Below are 19236 nucleotides of genomic sequence, written 5' to 3' on the forward strand. Positions count from 1 at the left end.
TCATGTCAAATATTCTTCTCCCAACATGTTTCCCCCCATAATAATATCTTAAATGCCCCTTTCTTGTTGAGTACCTATCTTTTTACATTGATGATTTGCTTCAGGTTTACGGTGTATGTGGTTTTCAGTTGAAGATTGAGCTCCTTTGCTTTTAGTAATACATTATTCCGTTACCTTCTGCAGTTTCTCTTAACTACAGGGTAATCTTGCATTATTTGAATTTTATTTCCTTCATATTTGAAGATCTTACTCCTAGAGGATACTGAGGGAAACCCTGGTGACATAAAAAAAGAAAATGCATCAATAAAAGCATATTACAAAATAAATTATTAAATTTAATAACTATGCCTTGGAGTTTGAAGTGTAAGTTTATTTTTGTTATGATCACCTATGCAATCTCTCAATGGCTACATTGCTGTCTGTATCCAGAAATTCTGGGCAATTTTCTTAGGATTATTTCCTCAATTATGGGATTCAGGCTTTTTGTCTTGGCATGTTCCAGTAGACCTATGAACTTTATGTTATCAGTGTGCATTCCGACTTCAGGGTCAGTCACCTTGGTTTGCGTAAAATTTATGTGTTTTTAACATTGTTACCTTTTGCTTCTTTTCTGCAATTTTCCTCCACTTAAATGGTTGATTTTTTTTTGTTCCAAGTCTTTTGTTTTTCTCTTTCACTTCTTTAGAGAGATTCTACATAATGAAGAATCTGTTTATTGTGTTTTCTTAATTCTACATTGAGAATTTTAATTACTGACTTCTATTCATTCCCAATTTCTTCATTTGTGAATTTCATATCCCTTGAATCATTGTAGAATTTCTTGTTATACCATGCTTTCTGGGAAGCCTCCAGGAGTCTGCTTTCTGGGAAGCCTCCAGGAGTCTGCTTTCTTTATCATTAGGCAGTATCATCACACTTTCTTTCATATTTATACTAATTTCTAAGGGAACATTGCTTTTTCTTGGAAGTTTTATTTATCCTTCCTCCTATTTTTTGTTCTTTTCTGTCAATTTATCTTCTTGTGGCCTAGGATTTTATTGAGTTTTATTTTACTTTTTTTCTCTCTTGACATCCTTGATTTTTTCAGCTTTCCCTTATACTCCCCCATCACTCATGTTCTGACTTTTTCCTCTTTGCTGGTGAGAAAACTAACCTTTAAAGTTGGACTGCAAAGCTGCCCCAGCCTCCACAAGTTGGGGAATATATGTATCACCTGTGTTAGTTCCTACCCTGAGTAACCTCTAGGGCAAAGAATTGACCCTACAGAACTGATGTACTCACCTGTTCTGGTACCCCATGTAATAATGCCCTCTGTTTTCTGCCTTCTTCAGACAGAAACATAAGAGAAAAACCCAGTGCCTTCAAAACAAACAATTGAACAGGGAAGGTGAGTAATCTAGTGAAGGAAGATAATATACAAAAGGAAGCAGAAGGGGAAGGGGAGACACCAGTAAATTTCTTGTTCACACCAAGCAGAGCTGCAGAAAATGGGAGTTCTCTTGTGTTAATTCATTTATAAGTTCTGAAATTTTTCCTATGAATTTAACTATAATTACTGTGTGTGTTTCAGGTGGATGAGACTTGAAGGGTTGAAGAAGTTTGCAGAAAATTGAGGGTCATAGTGGTTAAATGATTAGTCATACAGAAAGCCCTAATATCTGAGGCAGTATTTGAACCCATATTTTTCCAGCTCTAAGTCCAGCCCTCTCTCCAGTATGCTAGGCTGCCTATGGGACCACGGGCAAGTTAAATGACCTCTGTTGCCTTCAATAGACATAGAGGTTATTCACAAGCTCAAAAATCCATAGATGATTTATATATGTGTGCCATTGTCCTGGGTGCTGGGGATACAGAGATGAATTAAAAAAAAACACACCACTAAACTCAGTCCTTACTCTCACAAGATTGACATGCTATGGGGTAGGGGTGGGAAGTGTTGTGCAGAGGGGATGTGTGCAGTTACAAGGTATACACAGAGAATTATGATATAAGATAGGGTACAATGTGAACAGATGGAAAAATCTAGAACCCAGAATTCTTTACCTCTTTTGTATCCTGAACCCTTCACGCAGACTGGTAAAACCTAAGGACCCCTTCTCAGAATGATCTTTCTAAATATATAAAAGAAAATACTTAGGATTACAAAGGGTACCAACAAATCATATTGCAATAAAGGTATAATTCTTTCCTATCCAAGGTTATAGAATCCCTCCCCCCCAAGGTTTTTCCATGGACCACAAAATCTAGATAGAGTACTCTCAGAGAATTTGAGGAGGGAATATTTTCATCCTTGAGGATCCAGGAAAGCTTCAAGGAGAAGGTGGCACTTGAATTGAGCCTTGAAGCAAAAGGATTCTGGGAGGAAGAAATGAGAAGGGAGGGAATACCAGTCATGGGAATCATAGGAGCTTTGATTCTGAACTGGAAAGGACCTCAGAGATCATCTTTTTCAATTCCCCCATTTTACAGATGAAAAAAGTGAGTCTGAGAAAGGTAAAGTGCATGTTCAAGGTCACACAGCTATTACATATCTGAGTCAGGATGGGTTTTCTGACTCCAAATCCCTCATTCTTTCTTCAATGCCACCCCAGCTGCCTTGCTAAAGAGAAAACTTGTACAGAAATGAGGAGTAGCCTGCTGAGATTAGAGATTCACTAAAAGCTTAGTGAGGCAGGAACGTAGAGCTTGTGAAGAGCAGTAAAGGGAGTGATGTGAAATAAGCCTGGAAAGTGATGTTGAAGTTAGCTTGTGATTAGATTTGATTGTCAGTCTACTTCGCTGGCATTTTTATTTTAGAGGCAATAGGGAGCCACTGAAGAATTTCAGTTTGTACCAGTAATATATGGTCAAACTCAAACATTAGGGCAATTATTTTGGCGACTGAGTAAAGAGTATGTTATAGAGGGAAAAGGCTGCAGGCAGAAATGAGGAGATTTTAAACATAGCCCCCATGTGAAAGGAGATGAGGGGATGAATTAAGGTAGTGAACGATCATGGAAGCAAAAGCATGGGATAAAGTGATGCCATAGAAATAGAATTGGCAGAACTTGGCCACAAATTGGATCTGGGGATGGAATGAGAAACGGAAAGGGTCAAAGATGACTCTGAGGTGTCAAGCTTGGCTGGGTGATTGGGGGGGATGATGGTGCCCTGAGCAGAAATGGGCAAGTAAGAAGGAGATGCAGCTTTCAGAGGCAAGGTGATGAGTTCACTTCTAGCCATGTTGAGTTTGAGGTGCCAGTGGGTCAGCATCAAGACATGCAGCCTCAAGAGATATACCTGTCATGGGTGACAATTTCTTAAGTTTGAATTCTTTATGCATAGAAAAGCTTCCCTGATTCCGCAAACCATTTCTCAGGCAGTTGTGATGTGTGACAGAAAGTTGTTCAAAGTTTACTTTAGAGAGAGAGAAAAAAAATCAGTGGCCAAGAAACATGTGTAGACCAAACAGAAGCAAAATATTAATGAATAACAAGGAGTAGATTAATCAGAATTAATAGTAGTGTAAGGGGAGGTGGCTGTGGATCAGGGTACCCAGTTGGTTTAGAAAATCCTCTATTCATCTTGAGTGGATTGCAAGACAGATGTGGGTCTTTGTCTGAAGAGCACCTCCCATGGGAGTAGACATTTCTTCTAGCCCCTTACTGAGAGAATGCAGGGAACCTCTCTGATTGGTTCCCAGTGTCTGGGACTGTCTTCAAGAAGATAGATTGGTCACTTCAGCTGCTACTGCCCTCCTCAGAGATAGCTAGGTGACACATAGAAATAGAAAGCAGGGTCTGGAGTAGGGAAGACCTGAATTCAAATCCACACATAGATGCTCACGAGCTAGTCAGTTGACCACCGTGTGCCTCAGTTTACTCAACAAGTGGCTGTAATGCCAACACCTACCTTGCAGAGCTGTTGGAAAGATCAGATGAAATAATATTTTTAAAGCACCTGGCACATAGTAAGTGCTATATAAATAATTATTCTTCTTTCTCCCCAAATGATTTTGTATCCATATTGTATATATTCTGTATATATGTCTAGGTATATATGTATGTGTATATCATGTGTATGTATGTATGTGTATACACACATGCACATACATGTTTTCCTCATTAGTGTGTAAGGTCCTTGAAGGCCAGGGATGGCTTTGTTTATCTGGCCTTGGCAGAGTAAGCACTTGTAAATACTTGTTGATTCATTGATTAGTGACTGGGAGGAGAGATGAGAAGCTCATCTTCTTGGTCTATAAAAGCAATCTGTAAAATGGCTTGGTGCCCTTTTAAAATGAAACTGCTCTCCCTTGAGGCCTCCCATATTGGAGTACAGCAGGTGTGAAGGAGGGGCTTTCTCTCCTCCTCCTTCTCCTCCTCCTCTCAATGCCTAGGAACAGTAATAGTGACTTTCCGCTAGACTGTAAGCTCCTTGAGAGCAGCTACTGTGTTTTGCCTCTTTTTTATCCATAGTACTTAGTACAGTATCTGGCACATAGTAGGCACTTAGATATTTATTAGTTGATTGCGCACATGGAAAGCTCCATAAGCTAACTCAGGTGACCAGAGTTCCTGGACCTAAATTATTGTCTGCCTTCAGCTTTTTTTTTTTCTCAGCACAGATCAGAGACTAGTGTTCTGAGAATGGAATTCCCATGCCCAAGATGTACTGGTATCGGGGGCGTCCATAGAATTCTTCAGAGGTACACAGCAGTGGTATTTAGACTTGAAGAGCTTACAGGATAGGCTGAGAAAAGAGATCCTAAGGGTATTTCCTAAGCCTTGGCAGTAATCTCAAGTCAGAGTGTAGATAAAGTTGGGAGTGTCCAAAATATTGAGACTTCCTGCCTCCATTCCTTTGGGCACTGATCACCTAGGGGGAGAAGATATATCCTTGGACAAGGAAGAGGATAGTACCATTCAGAACCTGCAGGACTAAACACCTGCACTGGGGAATGGGACAGGAAGAGACAGGTCCTTGCTATCGGTGCAAATTATTTAGACCGTGCAGGTCCAATTTAGGCAAAGCAGTTGTTGGTTCAGTAGCTCTGCAAAGTGTGTTGACCTTCTAAGGAATGTCTACCATGTCTAAGGGGCTACTTGAGAGCTCTCTGTTTCTGAATTTGTTCTGGACTTCCTGTGAATCTTTTGCATGTACTGTGGTGGGTGGAATGAAGATTAACTCATACCTTGACCCATTTTGTACATTGAGTACCTGTTGAGGATCCTGTTAGCCACATTTTGAGAAACCTAGACATGCACCATCCCTAAGCTTCATTTTGGCGATTTCCTTAGGATAAAGTTCTTGGGTGAGGGTCATGGGCCAAAGATAGGAAATGACCTTTTTGGGTCAGCCTCTAGGTTTGAACCCTAGACCAGTCTTTTGGAGGCCCTGGGCCACAGATTATAGTAGAAAAGAGAAAAACCAAGAAATATATGGTAGGATCATGGATTTAGATCTCAAAGGAGATTATTTTCACAGATGAGGAAACTGAGGCCCAGACTGATGAAGTGACTTGTGAGTAGAATGTAAACTCCTAGAGAACAGGGACTTTGAGTTTTATCTTTGTATCCCCAGTGTCTAACACATAGTAGGTGCTTGATAAATGTTTGTTGGTTAATTGGTGGATTGATTGCCAGAAATCACACATGTATTAAGTGGAAAGGCCAGAGTTAAAACCCAGGTCCTCTGACTCAAAATCCAACATTTTGAATTGAACCACACTGCCTCTTAGTCAAAGAGATGGGCCAAAGAGCAGAGAAGATCGAATTTCTGTGACCTGTATTTCAATATTATTCATATACTTCATTTATTTTCTTCTCTATGTCAATGTGTATACTATAGTCAATCAACAGTTTTTAAGCTCCTGCTATGTGTGAGGCCCTGTACTAACCACTAGGGGTATAGAGAAAAGCAAAAGACAGTCCCTACTCTCAAGCAGTATACAATCTCATGGGTGGGTTAGAGATTGGTCTGGTGCAGTGAATTTGTACTCAAATGAGTGAATTCTGGCTCTGTCTTTTCCTACCTGAGTGACCTTAGGCCAAGTACTTAACTTCCAGGGGGCCTCCATTTCCACTTCGGTAAAATGAGAGGGTTGGGCTCATGGCCTTTGAGGTCCCTTCTGTCCCTAGCTTTATGATCCTATGGACCTCCTTCTCCAGGGGCTGTTCTAGCCCAGAGCAGTGTACCTGTTGGATCTCTCTCATCAATTACACAAATGGAACTCTCCTGAAAAAAAGGCCAGGGGTTTTCCAAACGGGCTGGCCATGCTCAGCTCTGATCTACACCAAAGGGAAGGCAGTCAGGTTTGGCACCAAGAAAGCATCCCCAGAATTACGGTTTTTAAGATAACTAGGAAATGGTCATCCATTCTACTTGCTGCCCTCGTTAAAATCCTTTTCCGATTGTTCTCTTTACAATCCCAGACACAATAATGAGGTTTTAAATCCCTCCAACATGCTTGAAGAGACAGCTACACGCTGTGTGAGTATGACCTTTACGGCGGGCTGTAATTTGCTTGGATGGTCATTTCTCTCCTCCCTTTTAAAAATCACAACAGCCTGGGAGAGGATGGGAGAAGCGTGGCTGCTTTACAGAATATCACAAAGGTTAAAGTAACGCCACATATCTCGCACTTGCCCAGAAACCGTCTGATTTCGAAATGACTGTTACAGGTTCTTTTTGTGGCGGGAGGATGTTCTCGGGGAGATAGATGGAGACAGAAGAGGCCGAAGGAGGACAAATTGGTCTCCTCATGAAGTAGTTTACCTTGCTGTTATACCAACTCCTTTCAACAAAAGGACAGAATCCTCTTTAGAGGACCCCCTTTCTGGGCCTGTTGGCAGAAACCAGGTTTTTCCTCTGATGTTTCAAGACTTCATGTAGGTCCCTGCCAACCTTTCCATATTTTTTAGACATTACTCCCCTTCATGCATCAGTGAAACTGGCCTCTTTACTGTTCTTCATCTGTGGCATTCCATCTGCCAATTCTTTGCTGTGTCCCATACCTAAAATGCACTTTCCCCCCTCCTTTACCATCCATACGGTAGAGTGTTTTTCAAGGATCAGCTCAAATACTACCTTGTGAAAATCCCTCCTTATCCTCGTCAACTGACAGTAGTCTCCTCCAAATAATCTTATCACTATTTTATATTATTTCTATATAATCATTTTTGGCAGGTAGGCAGGCACAGTGGATAGAGCATGGGCCATGGAGTCAGGAAGACTTGAATTTAAATTTGGTTTCAGACACTTCCTAGCTGTGTGACCCTGGGCAAGTCACTTAACCCTGTTTGTCTCAGTTTCTTCATCTGTAAAATGAGTTGGAGAGGGAAATGGCAAATCACTCCAGTATGTCTGCCAAGAAGACTCCAAATAGTGTCGTAAAGGATCATATATAACCTAAAATGAGTGAAAAAGAATAGGTAGTTCGGTGGATAGATTCAGATTTGGCCTCAGACATTTACCAGCTATATAACTTTGTGCAAATCACTTCACCCTATATGCCTCAGTTTCCTCATTTGTAAGATGAACTGGAGAAGGAAATGGGAAAACCAGTATCTTTGCCAAGAAAACCCTAAATGGGGTCACAGCAGTTGGGTATGACTCAACAACAGCCACATATACTAATTTTGTTTTGTTTTGTATTCGGGATTGAGTTTCCCTATTTTCCCTAGGCTGGAAGTTCAGTGGCCACCCCAGGGTTCTGATTCTGATATTGAATGACCTGGAAACTTGGACCTGTTTTACTGACCTGGGCTGCCAGTTCACCACTCCTTACATAGCTTACTGGCCTTTTGCTCCTGGAGCCCCATCTGGATTTAAAGGAATAAGAAATTCTGAGTTCAAATGATCCAGTAATTTCAGCTTCTTCAGGGGTCCCAAGTGATGCCACCATACTTGACAGTGTCTCAGTGGATTGAGTGTTGGCCTTAGAGTAAGGAAGACTCATCTGCCTCAATTCAAATTTGGCCTCAGGCACTTACTAGCTGCGTGAACTCGGGCAAGTCACTTAAAATCTGTTTGCCTAAAGGCAACTAGGTGGCTCCGTGGCTAGAGTGCTAGGCCTGGAGTTGGAAGACCTGAGTTCAAATCCAGCCTCAGATACTCATAACCCTGAACAAGTGATTTAACTCTGTTTTCCTCAGTTTCTTCATCTGTATCTCTGCCAAGGAAAACCTAATTGAGGTCACAAAGAGTCAGGGCATGACTGAACAACATAAAAACAACAGCAACAATAATAATTATAATGGCTAACGATCACGTAGCCTTTTGAAGTTTGCAAAACTCTTTGTATATACTGAATCCCCGGACTAGATTGCAAGCTCCTTGAGGGCAGACACTATTTGACTTTTGATGTTATAGCTCCAGCACCTCGGACAGTGCTCAACAGATTGTAGGAGCTTACTAAATGGTTGTTGTGGACCAGTTGATTCTTGGTGCATTTATAAGCCTCTTATTTCTTAGAGCCAGAAAATACAAATTCCTATTTTAAAACCAAACCCCTTAGTGAATTAAATTAAATGACAGCTTGTGGAATATTTACCTGTACAATCAACTGACAACCCAGTCAATACTTCAGTTCTAATTAAAAAATGTTGGAAGTAACTAAATAAACTTTGAGAGCAGTGATGTTAAACTCAGATAGAAACAGGGACCACTAAATAGTACATGGGGGCTGCATGTTAATTTAGAAAATCACCTATTAACACCATCTGTATTTTACTGTATTTTTATTTTTCTTGTTAAATATTTTCCAAATGTATTTTAATCTGGTTGAGGCCAAGCTGGGAGAGTACTGTAGGTCATCTTTTTGACACCTTTGCTTTGTAGCTAGAAGGGAGTTCAGAGGTCATCAAAGTCCATCTCTACCTCATTTTATAGATGGGGAAACTGAGTCCTAGAAAGGCTAAGTGACTTACCCAAGGTTACACAAGTAGTAAGTGATGGGGTCAAAAGGTGAATCTAGGTAATCTGAGTCCAAATTTAGTGCTCTTTTTATTCGTAGGAGGTCATCACTCTTAAATCAGAGGCACTGTATTCACATCCTCCCTTGGATGATTACTACTGTGTGATCTCCAGAAAAACTCTTAATCTTCTTGGGCCTCAGTTTTCTCATCTGTAAATGAGGGGGTTGAGTTGGATGGCCTCAGAGGTCCCTTCCAGGTCTTGATCTATGATCTGATGACAAATTCTGCCTTTCCATTACAGTCAGAGTTAGCCGCTTTGATAGAAGAGGTAGTTAGTTCTTAATTAAGGATATAGAGTGAAAAGAGATTTATTAATAGGCTATCCAAAAGCTGAAATTGGCCAATAGTCCTTTTATCAGTATGGGCAGTTTAGTGCTGGTTCAGGGTCAGTAGTTCAAACAACTTAATATCACCCCACACCCTAGATTCATAATTATTGGGGTCAGGACAGGGCAGGTAGATCAATGTACAAGTGGAAATGAAAGGCAGTAAGATAGGGGTGCTGCCCCAAGGGCAGAGTGCCTCCAGGTCTCCCTCAGGAAAAAGATCTTCACACTTTCCATTATTAAGAAGAAAAATGGAAGAACTCTGATAAGGAAGCTTCCACAGGATGCCAAAATACAGACAAGTCCTCTGATTGACTGAGGGGTTTCCTCATCATCTCAAGAAAATACCCCTCCCTCCCCACTTGGCCTTATATGATATAAAGCGAAGGAGAAGGCAGGAACACAGAGTGGATTTCCAGGGAGGAATTTCTGAGCACTTCATCATAGGAAAACAGCATGATAGTACCATCCAAACAATTCTAAATAACAGCACACGTCAAAAGAAGTTTTAGGAAACTTCTGTGTTGCCTTTTATTTGTCAAGCAAACCTGAGATCCTTCCTTTCTACAGGCTCCTCATTGCTCTCATTACTTCTGAGTAATACAACTCAATGAAAGGTCTCATGGTTTAGTGGATAGAGACTTGTCCTCCAAATCAAGGAAACCTGGATTCAAGTTCAGTCCTTCCTTGGACATATGCTGTGTGACTCTGGTCTAGTCCAATCCCCTTACCCTCTTAGTCTATTTAGTTGTAAGTTACAGAAAAGGCACCAATCTGCATTGGGAGGGGGAATTTCCTCCCCTGGGAATTCCTTACACTAATGAAATCACATGTCTAGTCTCTATCCCTAACTCTAACATGACTGACATAAATATAGTATCCTCCCTACCACCCCCTCCCCAAAGATGCCGCTTACATGACATTTGCAGGCATTACTAAGTTTCCTAATAATACAGGAATAGTTCCATACTTGTTGTCACAAGGTATCATAGTTGGAAAGAACCTAAGAGGCCATCCAGACTAACCCATGGCTTAAGAACATCCAGCTTTCACCGGGAGACCTCCCTTGAGGGGGAGCCCACTGTATCCTCAAGTAACCACTGCATTTTGGATTGTTGGGAAGTTCCACCTCCCTCCCACCTGATGTGGACCAGACATCAGGAAGGTTGATTGAGTGACTGATTTTTCTGTTCTGAGGGCATATGTATATTGATATCATGTTGCTCAAAATATATTCTTAGTGCCTTTTAAAAGGGTCTATTTGTAGAAATTGGCATTACTCACCTATTCTAAAGTCATGAAAGGTTAATTACAACCCACTTACATTTAAAGTAAATATCAAATTGGTTAACTCTGTCTAATTGAAGGAATGGGACATTGAACTGGGTGGTCACAGGGGCCCTTCTGATTCTGACATTCTGTGATTCTCTGACTCTGTGAAGGTATATGAATGGTGCTGAGTGATAAGAATAAGTCTTAATAAGTTAGGAGTTCAGAGCATGGTGTAAGAAAAATAAAGTCAAAGACAAAAAATCTTATAATCATGAGAACTGTCCAAAAGGGAATCCCAATGAGGTCAGAGGAGCTTGGATCTTAGAGGGGAGCTGTCCAAAAAGTATTTCAATGAGGTCATAAGATCTTGGATGTTAGAGATGGACATGACTTTCTTTATGTGTCATGGGATCATGGAGTGAGGTAAAATTGGAAGGGACCTCAGAGGTCATCTAGTCCAACTGCCCTCTTTTTACTTCAGAGAAAAGTGAGGCCCCGGTGTTTTCCCTCTCACCTCCAGCATCAAATATAAAATCCTCTGTTTGGCATTTAAAGTCCTTCACAACTTGCACCCTTCCTACTATTGCAGTCTTATATTTTACTCCCCTCTTTTGTCATTGAGTTATTTCTGTCATGTCTGACTCTCCACGATCTCATTTGGGGTTTTCTTGGTAAAGGTACTGGAGTGGTTCTGAGAAGGGGTCTATAATTTTTACCAGATTGACAGCCAAAGGGAGTCCATGGCACATAAAAAGTTAAGAATTCCCTCATTTTTCAGAGGAAGAAACTGAGACTAGCAAAGTTTATGTAAACAAGGGTCACTGAGGTAAGCTTGTGTTTTTGAAGACTAACCAAGTAAGTAGAATTTCTGCCAGCACCTATCAAGTGAGAAACAATTTAACATGAATTTATTGTATACCTACTATGTGCTAGGCTTTGGTAATAAGGATAGGTATTGGACTGTGTTATTTCATTGGTATAAAAGATCCTCAGATGAAGTAATTCCTTCTTCCAATGTAGTTCAACACAATCTCCACAATTTAGTTTTAAAGAGTGATCTATGACATCGAGAGATTAAGGATAAAGTGACTTACCCAGGACCATACAACCTGTATGTGTCAGAGGATGTACAGAGATGCAAACTGAAGAAATCCCTGCACTCAAGGAATGTCTGTTGTATTGGAATTCCCTGCAGGGCCTGAGTAGGAAAGAAGGGTTAAGAACTGAACCACTTATGGTCCCAAGGTTTGAGGATATGACTGTCCCTTTAGAATCAACACAACTGAGTAGAGAGAGATGCCTCCTGAGGAGATAGGTAATGGTTGTTTTTATCCTGACCCTAACAGCTCCTGGAATAATCTATTGAAGTGTGGTGGTATTGTGCTTTGTATTGGTAGACGGAGCACACCACCTGATAGAATGAATTATAAATCTTTAAAGTCTCCCAGCTAAATAAGGAGCTTAGAGAGCTAGGCTGTGAGGCTAAGGAGGGGTTGTCTGCAGCAAGCCCTTGGGACCCTTAACCAGAGAGGCTGTCAGGCTTACACTGGAGCTGCAACTAAATTGGGGAAGAGGCCCCCCAAGGAGATCATGGCCCATAGAATCGAGAAGAGCTTTGGGGCTGCTTTCTGCTGCCTCTTGGGTGCTGGGGCCTGAATATTCATAGCAACAAAAAAAGGCAGAGGGAAAATCATCCTAAAGCTTTTCTGTCATTGCCTACAGCACATCCTAAACTTTTCTTGATCTCCATCAAATCTCTTTTCTGCCAAGGCAGAGCTGTGACTCAAGCTTTACCTGTTTTACAGGTCACTTGAAGAAGCCCAAGGCTGGGTTTCACCCTTGATCTTGGCTCTTGATCGCCAAGTAAAGGTCTGAGATTAGTGAGCGTTTCAGCCAGTGAACAAATACTGGGATGGCAGAGAGCCTGACCAGCAGCTGCCTTCTGGTTTACTTTGTGCAAAGGGCAGTCAAAATGACCCTGTAACATTTTGAAAATCCCACAGGAAAGTCTTAAGATATTTAGCAGAAATCTGGTGCAGAGGCAAACCCTGATGAGAGGATTATGTGGTTGGGGATTATTGAGCCTGGGTTTAGTTCTGTCCTAAAGCTGTTGTTCTTGTACTTCAGTATTTCAAGCATTTCCTTGGCATGTCTATTCTCTCTGCCTGTACAGATTGCCACTCCTCTGCTAGGTGGGAATACTAAAACTAATCCCTTACATTTATATGCAAAGGGATATATATTATACATTTATATGTCACATCTATATGTATACATATGGAGGGGAGAGTGAGGAGGGAGAGAGGAAAGAGGAAAGGGAAGAAGAGAGAGAAAAGGAAGAAGAGAAATGGAGAGAGGAAGGAGGGAAGAGGGGAAGGGAGGGAGGGAGAGAGAGAGAGAGAGAGAGAAAGAGAGAGAGAGAGAGAGAGAGAGAGAGAGAGAGAGAGAGAGAGAGAGAGAGAGAGAGAGAGAGAGAGGGAGAGAGAGAGAGAGAGAGAGAGAGAGAGACAGAACACACTGTAGAAGCGTTGTCAGAGGATCTGGGTTTAGAGAGGCGATTTGGTAGATTAGAAAGAGCACTGATTTTATAATCCATTTCTGAACCTGTATTTGGAAACTTTCCAGGCTGAAAAGACCTTTCAAAGCTTGCCTGCCCTGACATTGGAAACTCCAGGGTCACCTTCACACCATGATCACATAGGAGAATAGAATTTTAGAGCTTATTCTAGTCCAATAGTTTCTCAGATGCAACAAACTACAAACATTTTATGAAGTTCCTACTGTGTGCTGCTGGATAAATGCCAAGTTTAGATGAGACTTGATCCTCCCCTTTCTGGAGATACCCTTGGATGTAGCTGAAGTCAAGCCAAGAAAGGCGTTAGAATGTCTAAGTTTACAAGGATCCAAGAATCCATCTAGTTCAACCCACAACCAAGGCTTGACCAAGAGTTCCCCAAGACACACATCTGGCAAATGGTCATCCAGACTCTATTGAAGCATTTTGAAGTTTTTCCTTACACCAAAGCAAATTTTTTCCTCTTTGTAACTTCTCCCCTTTGCCTCAGTTCTGCTTTCTAGAGTCAAGCAGATATACCTTATCTCCTCTATCTTTGAAGAGGATACTGAGACTCAGAGGGGAGAAAGTGATTTGTCACAAGGTTAGGAACAGCGAATCTGAGTCTCCTAACTTTGAGGTCAGCATTATTTCTATTGTAGGAGAAAGAGGAAGAGGGAGAAGCAAAAGAGTAGTAATAACTTACACTTGTGTAACCTTTTAAGGTTTGGGAAGTGCTTTCCAGAATTAACTGACTTTAGAATTATACCTTCACTAGTCTGTCCTTTGGTTCAGACCTCAGTTTCCAGAGATCTTCATGGAAAAATATAGAGAGAATCTTTCTCAGATGAATGAGCAGAGGGCAAAACCTTAGGGATTGGGATATTAGATTGATATATTATTTTTATTTTTAAATTTCTGAATAAAATTCTTCTCTTCACCCTTCCCCACATACCTTCATAACAATTAAGCAAAATCGGAGGACATAACAACCTTGTGTGAAATCTTAATCACCATTCTGTGCCCAGTTTTCCGCATGAGAACACATAGTGTGGTAGAAAGAGCATTGTTTCTGGAGGCAGAGGACCTGATTTCAAGTCCCCCCATGATGCTTTACAACTAGTGTGATGTTGGGTAAGTCACTTACTCTCTCCAGTCCTCTGTTTCCTTATCTGTAAAAGGAAGGGGTTGGACTAGCTATCCCATGACGTCCCTTTTGGCTCTAAATCAAATCAATGATCCTGTGACCTTTTCAGGGGAAGGAAGGATTTGGTTTTCCTCATCTGCTCCTTATTCAGGACAATCCTTCTTTTATCCAGGCCGTCTCATACCTAGAATGTTCTCCTTCCTGTCTTCTACCTCTTGGAACCAGAGAGAAGGAAGCATCTCTGAAGTCAAGCTCTCTGTCTTTACCATTCTGCCTCAGGCTGCCTAGATAGGTTTCTGTGGATTCTTGAGATAGGCTTGTTGTAATATATCATTTCAGCTGTTCTTCCTATTAATGAACAGCCTTGATTAATGTGCCCCAAGATTCCTAAAGACATTCAGTGATACATTGTGAAGTGGGGATGACAAAGGTTTTTAAAATATTCCTCCTCATTTGTGATATTGGTGGCTCAGAGGGCTCAGGGTCAGTTTCAAGCTTCCTGTTAATTATTTTTCCCTTTGTCTTTTCTTCTATCCCCTGGTGAGATACTGATATGAAAGCTGGTTGGGGGGGCAGTATTATTTTTTTACCCTCATGTATGCCTGTTAATACTGACACAATTTCCTCTGGGAAATCATAATTAATTTCCACTGGTTGATCATGACCTGGGAGGGCATCTCCCATTTAGAACTTGGAAGGTCACAGAGTCATACAATTTAAGGATTGCCCTGGATAGCCCTAATTTGGATGACTCTCATTGTTAGAAAACTTTCCTTCCTCTCATGCCTCGATTTACTTCTTTGAAATTTCCACTCATTTCTCCTGTGTCTGGCCAGTGAGGCCAAGAAAAAAGGTTAATCCTTTCACATGACAGGCATTCTGATACTAGATGACAACTCTCATGTCTTAAATCCTCTTCTTCTGAATCTTCTCTTCCCTAAACTGAACATGCCCATTTCACAGAATCTTAGTGTTAGAAGGCACATTGAATACCATCTAGTCCGTCCCTGACCTGAGCAAAGGGCTGGTCTATGGCATTCCAAAGTGGTCATCCAGACTTTGTTTTAATACCTTTATGGAGGGGTAACTCATTACCATCTTAGTCCCACAGTCAATTTCTTCTACTTGTAAATAGCAGTAATTATTTGAAAATTTGCCAGCACACTTAAATCTGCCTCTTTTTGCCTTCAGCCCACTGTTCCTAATTCTGTTCATAAGTCTGATCTTTCTTAGGAGCAGTTTGGTGGCACGGTGGATGGAATCCTGAGACTGGAGTCAGGAAGACCTGAATTAAAATTCATCTGCAAACACTTACTAGCTATGTGACCTTGGGAAAGTCACTTGACCTCTGGTTTGCTTCAGTTTTCTTGACTGTAAAATGGGCATAATAATACCTATCTCAGGGTTTCTGTGAGGAACAAATGGAATGGTATTTGTAAAGCACTTTGCACAGTGGTGGGGGGTGTGTGTGTGTCACATAATTTCTTTTAGCCTCAAATTCTTCATCTGCAAGATGGGAATAATAATAACAACTACCTCCCAGTATTGTGGTGAAAATTGAATAAGGTAAAGTCTATAAAGTGCTTAGAAAACTTTGAAGTGCCATGTAAATGCTAGTGATGATGATGATGTAATATAATCATTTAGCCTCAATTTTTTCATCTGCCAAATGGGGATAATAATAGCACCCACCTCCTAGAGTTATTGTGAGGCCCAAATAGGATACTGTATGTAAAGTGCTTGGCAAGTGTTAAAACATTATTATCAATGTGAGCCATTATTTTAAGTGAAAATTTTCAATTCTAAAAAATTACAAAGAGGAGTATGGAAGCCCGAGAGAGAGGTAATAATAAGTTGCTAGAAGAATTCCAAGGAGGGCTGCTTAGCTTCTGGCTGGAGAAGCCAGGGAGGATACACAGAGGGACTCACCAGGAGCTAGCATGGTGGCTGCATCCAGAATGCATTATGCTGGCCTTTTGGGATTAAGGATTATTGGTAAATCAAAGCAGCATCGTACATAGAATTTACTTAGATTTTTAATGAAGCATTTAACAAAGTATTCCATGCTTTTATTGTGGGGAAAATGGAGAGCTGTGGGCTGGACTATAGGACATTGTCCATCCCATTTGCTGTCTTCTGGACACTCTTTTAGCAAAAACCTTAGGGTCATAGACTTAGAGCTAAAAGGAATCACCTCTCATTTGACCTATGCAGAAACAGACCTAAAGAAATGAAATGATTTGTCCGAGGTCACACAGGTAGGAATTGGCAGAGCCAGAATTTGAACCCAGGTCCTTTGGTTTCAAATTACCCCATTCCTTCCACACTGCCTTCTGGAGCTAAAGCTGGTAGCCCTAAGAGAAGTCTTACTTCCTCACTTGTATGCTCTCAGATTACAGCTTAAATGTCTGAAAATAATTATGTCCAGGCTTGGTATTTATCTCCTTAGTACTCTACTTCCAAAGATCCTAATTTATCATAAACCTCCACAGTTCCTGGGTCTGTCCCCCTATTTCCACTCCCTCCCCATCCTGTTTATGGCTGAGAACAAAGTAATTTGTTTATAATATATGGCCATCTTTTATGCATTTTTTTTAAAAAAAATGTCGCAGGCATAGAAATTGATGTACCTGAAGTTTGATTCATGTGAGGTTGAATACATCTGACATTTGGGTAGTAGAGGAGAGTTGTGGAGGGGGCAGGGAAGAGGTGGTGGAAACTCAGAAGTGGTTATGTAACTCTGTTCAATTATTTTTTGTAGTTTTCCTCATCTGGATTGAGCAACGCAGAATGCTTTCCCTTGGGTCCATTTATCACTGTTTGCTACTAATTAGAACACACAAATTACTGTGTGTACAGTTCATATTATTAGTGTTGTCTTGGAGGCTAATAAATGAGGGTTGGTTCTCTGGCATGAACCTGAGCATCTACCCACCTCCCCCATCCCTGCTGTTCTCTGCCCTGCCACCCATAATGCATCTTGAGATTTCTCTCACTCCCACAGGTCTCTGATAGCTGTGACTCCATCTTTGTGAATGGGAAGGAGATGAAGAGTAAAGTAGACACCATCGTGAACTTCACGTACCAACATTTCACTACTCAGCTCGAAGTGACCGTCTGGGTCCCAAGGCTGCCTTTGCAGATTGAGATCTCAGACACAGAGCTGAGCCAGATCAAGGGATGGAGAATCCCCGTTGCTCCCAACAAAAGGTAGGAGAGGAGGCATTGGGGTGACCAAGAAGAGCTGTTAGAGGGGAGGGTTGCCAAGAAACCTAAAGTGGTACCATGGACAGAGCACTGGTCCTGGAGCCTGGAAGTCCACAGTAGAAAACTGGCCTTAGATGCTTACAAACTTAGATGTGTCACCTATGTCTGCCTTGGTTTTCTAATTTGTAAAATGGGAATCATATAGCACCTCTAAAGGTAATTGTTGTGAGAATAAAATGGAGATATTTGTAAAGTGCTTCACAAATCTTAGAGTGCTAATATATGCTAGTTTATTATTATTGCTGCTGTTCTTACCTTATTCTTAACATAAAACATGTCTATATGAAAAGAACATGTAACCTAGGAGACAAGAAACCTAAACCCACCCACCATATAGTTTTGTGACCCTGAGTAGCTCCCTACCTTAATTTCCTTATTTGTGTAAAGTAGATTGAGAATTATATCTGCCCTCTCTCCTGCGTGTGAGAAAATATTATATGATCCTGGAGTTAGCATTGGGAGGTACCTAGAGGTCCATCTAGTCCCACTCTTCCACTTCACAGAGGAAAAACTGAGGCTCAGATAGATTAGATGAGTTGCCTAACCATGACAATCAAAAGCACTGACTTGTCAGTAATGGTATCCAGTGGACAAGACACCTTAACCTGTGCATTCGATTCTACAAATATTAAATACTTACACGGGACAAGATCTTATGCAGAATTTAAACAATAGGGGAGCTTCTATCCTCAATGTGTTTCCATTCACTTGCAAAGGAAATAACATTTACATAGATAAGTATAATATGTTGTAGGGCATGAAAGGGGGCAAGGGAGAAAGGAGAGATTGCTATTAAATGCTCTGGGAAATTTGAGGAGGGGGAAAACACCATCAGTTTGGGGTTAGGGAAAATTTCATGAAGAAGTGATACCTGAGCTGGGCCTTGAAGGAATAGGAGAATTCTCAAAGGCAAAGAGGAAGGAGCCCACTCCAGGCATGAATAATGAATGACCTTCATGAATGTTTAGAGATGGGTGAGTTCAGGAACAACTAATCATCTAGGAATGTAGAGGTCATGAAGGGGAACAATAGGAAACAAGGTTTGGAAATGGAGGCTAGAGACAGATTGTAAAAGTCCTTAAATAGCAGGTTTATATTTTATTCTATCAACAGTAGGGAACCATTGAAGTTTGTTGAGCAGAGGAATAGCATGAACAGACCTGATGCTGAAATGAGATTAGAGAGATTTTTCTTATAGTTTCATGAATCTGAGATCTTGTTGCTATGAATACTCTCTATAATCATTCACATCCCAACCCATCTACTTAGTACTCTGTGAATTTGTCTTGTTTAGCCAAAGCATCACTCTTTATTCTTATAGCATTAAGTAGGGCTGTTCTGGTAAATGTTTAACAACCAGCTCTCCAGAAAAAACAAAGTGTCTGTGACATACTTTTAAGTTTCATCTTCATTATTAAACTTTTTCTCCATTGCTTTCTTAAATCTAAGAAACTGATAAAATCATAAATTAGGTCCTGATTTGTAGTGTTTGCTGATTTCTGAGGTGTAAATTCTCATGCTGAAAATTTAACATTGGGCTCTTGTGAGCCAGCACACCCATGGTTTGAGAAGAACTAGTCTGTAGACACAATAATGGAGCCACAGACATGTGTTTCATCTGAGCTGAGTAACATTGAATGAATTAATCTGTTGATCAACTAGTGATTATTAAATAGCCACTATGTGCCTACTACTGTGCAAGGCATTGGGGGATAA

General features: G+C 40.9%; 1 protein-coding gene across 1 annotated transcript in view; it reads left to right on the top strand.

Moving 5' to 3' along the window:
* Nucleotides 1–19236, top strand: part of LOC138157799 (transmembrane protein 132B-like) — a 137820-nt gene that overhangs the window by 85650 nt on the left and 32934 nt on the right. The window contains exon 2 of the mRNA XM_069083641.1: nt 17258–17463. Coding sequence (XP_068939742.1) covers nt 17300–17463 — 164 coding nt within the window. The 5' untranslated portion in view covers nt 17258–17299. The remainder of the gene's footprint in view (nt 1–17257; nt 17464–19236) is intronic.

This window comes from Petaurus breviceps, unplaced genomic scaffold, assembly GCF_028583685.1.
Source record: "Petaurus breviceps papuanus isolate PSGF00001 unplaced genomic scaffold, PetGlider_PUasm1.0 101, whole genome shotgun sequence".
Taxonomy (NCBI): Eukaryota; Metazoa; Chordata; class Mammalia; order Diprotodontia; family Petauridae; genus Petaurus; species Petaurus breviceps.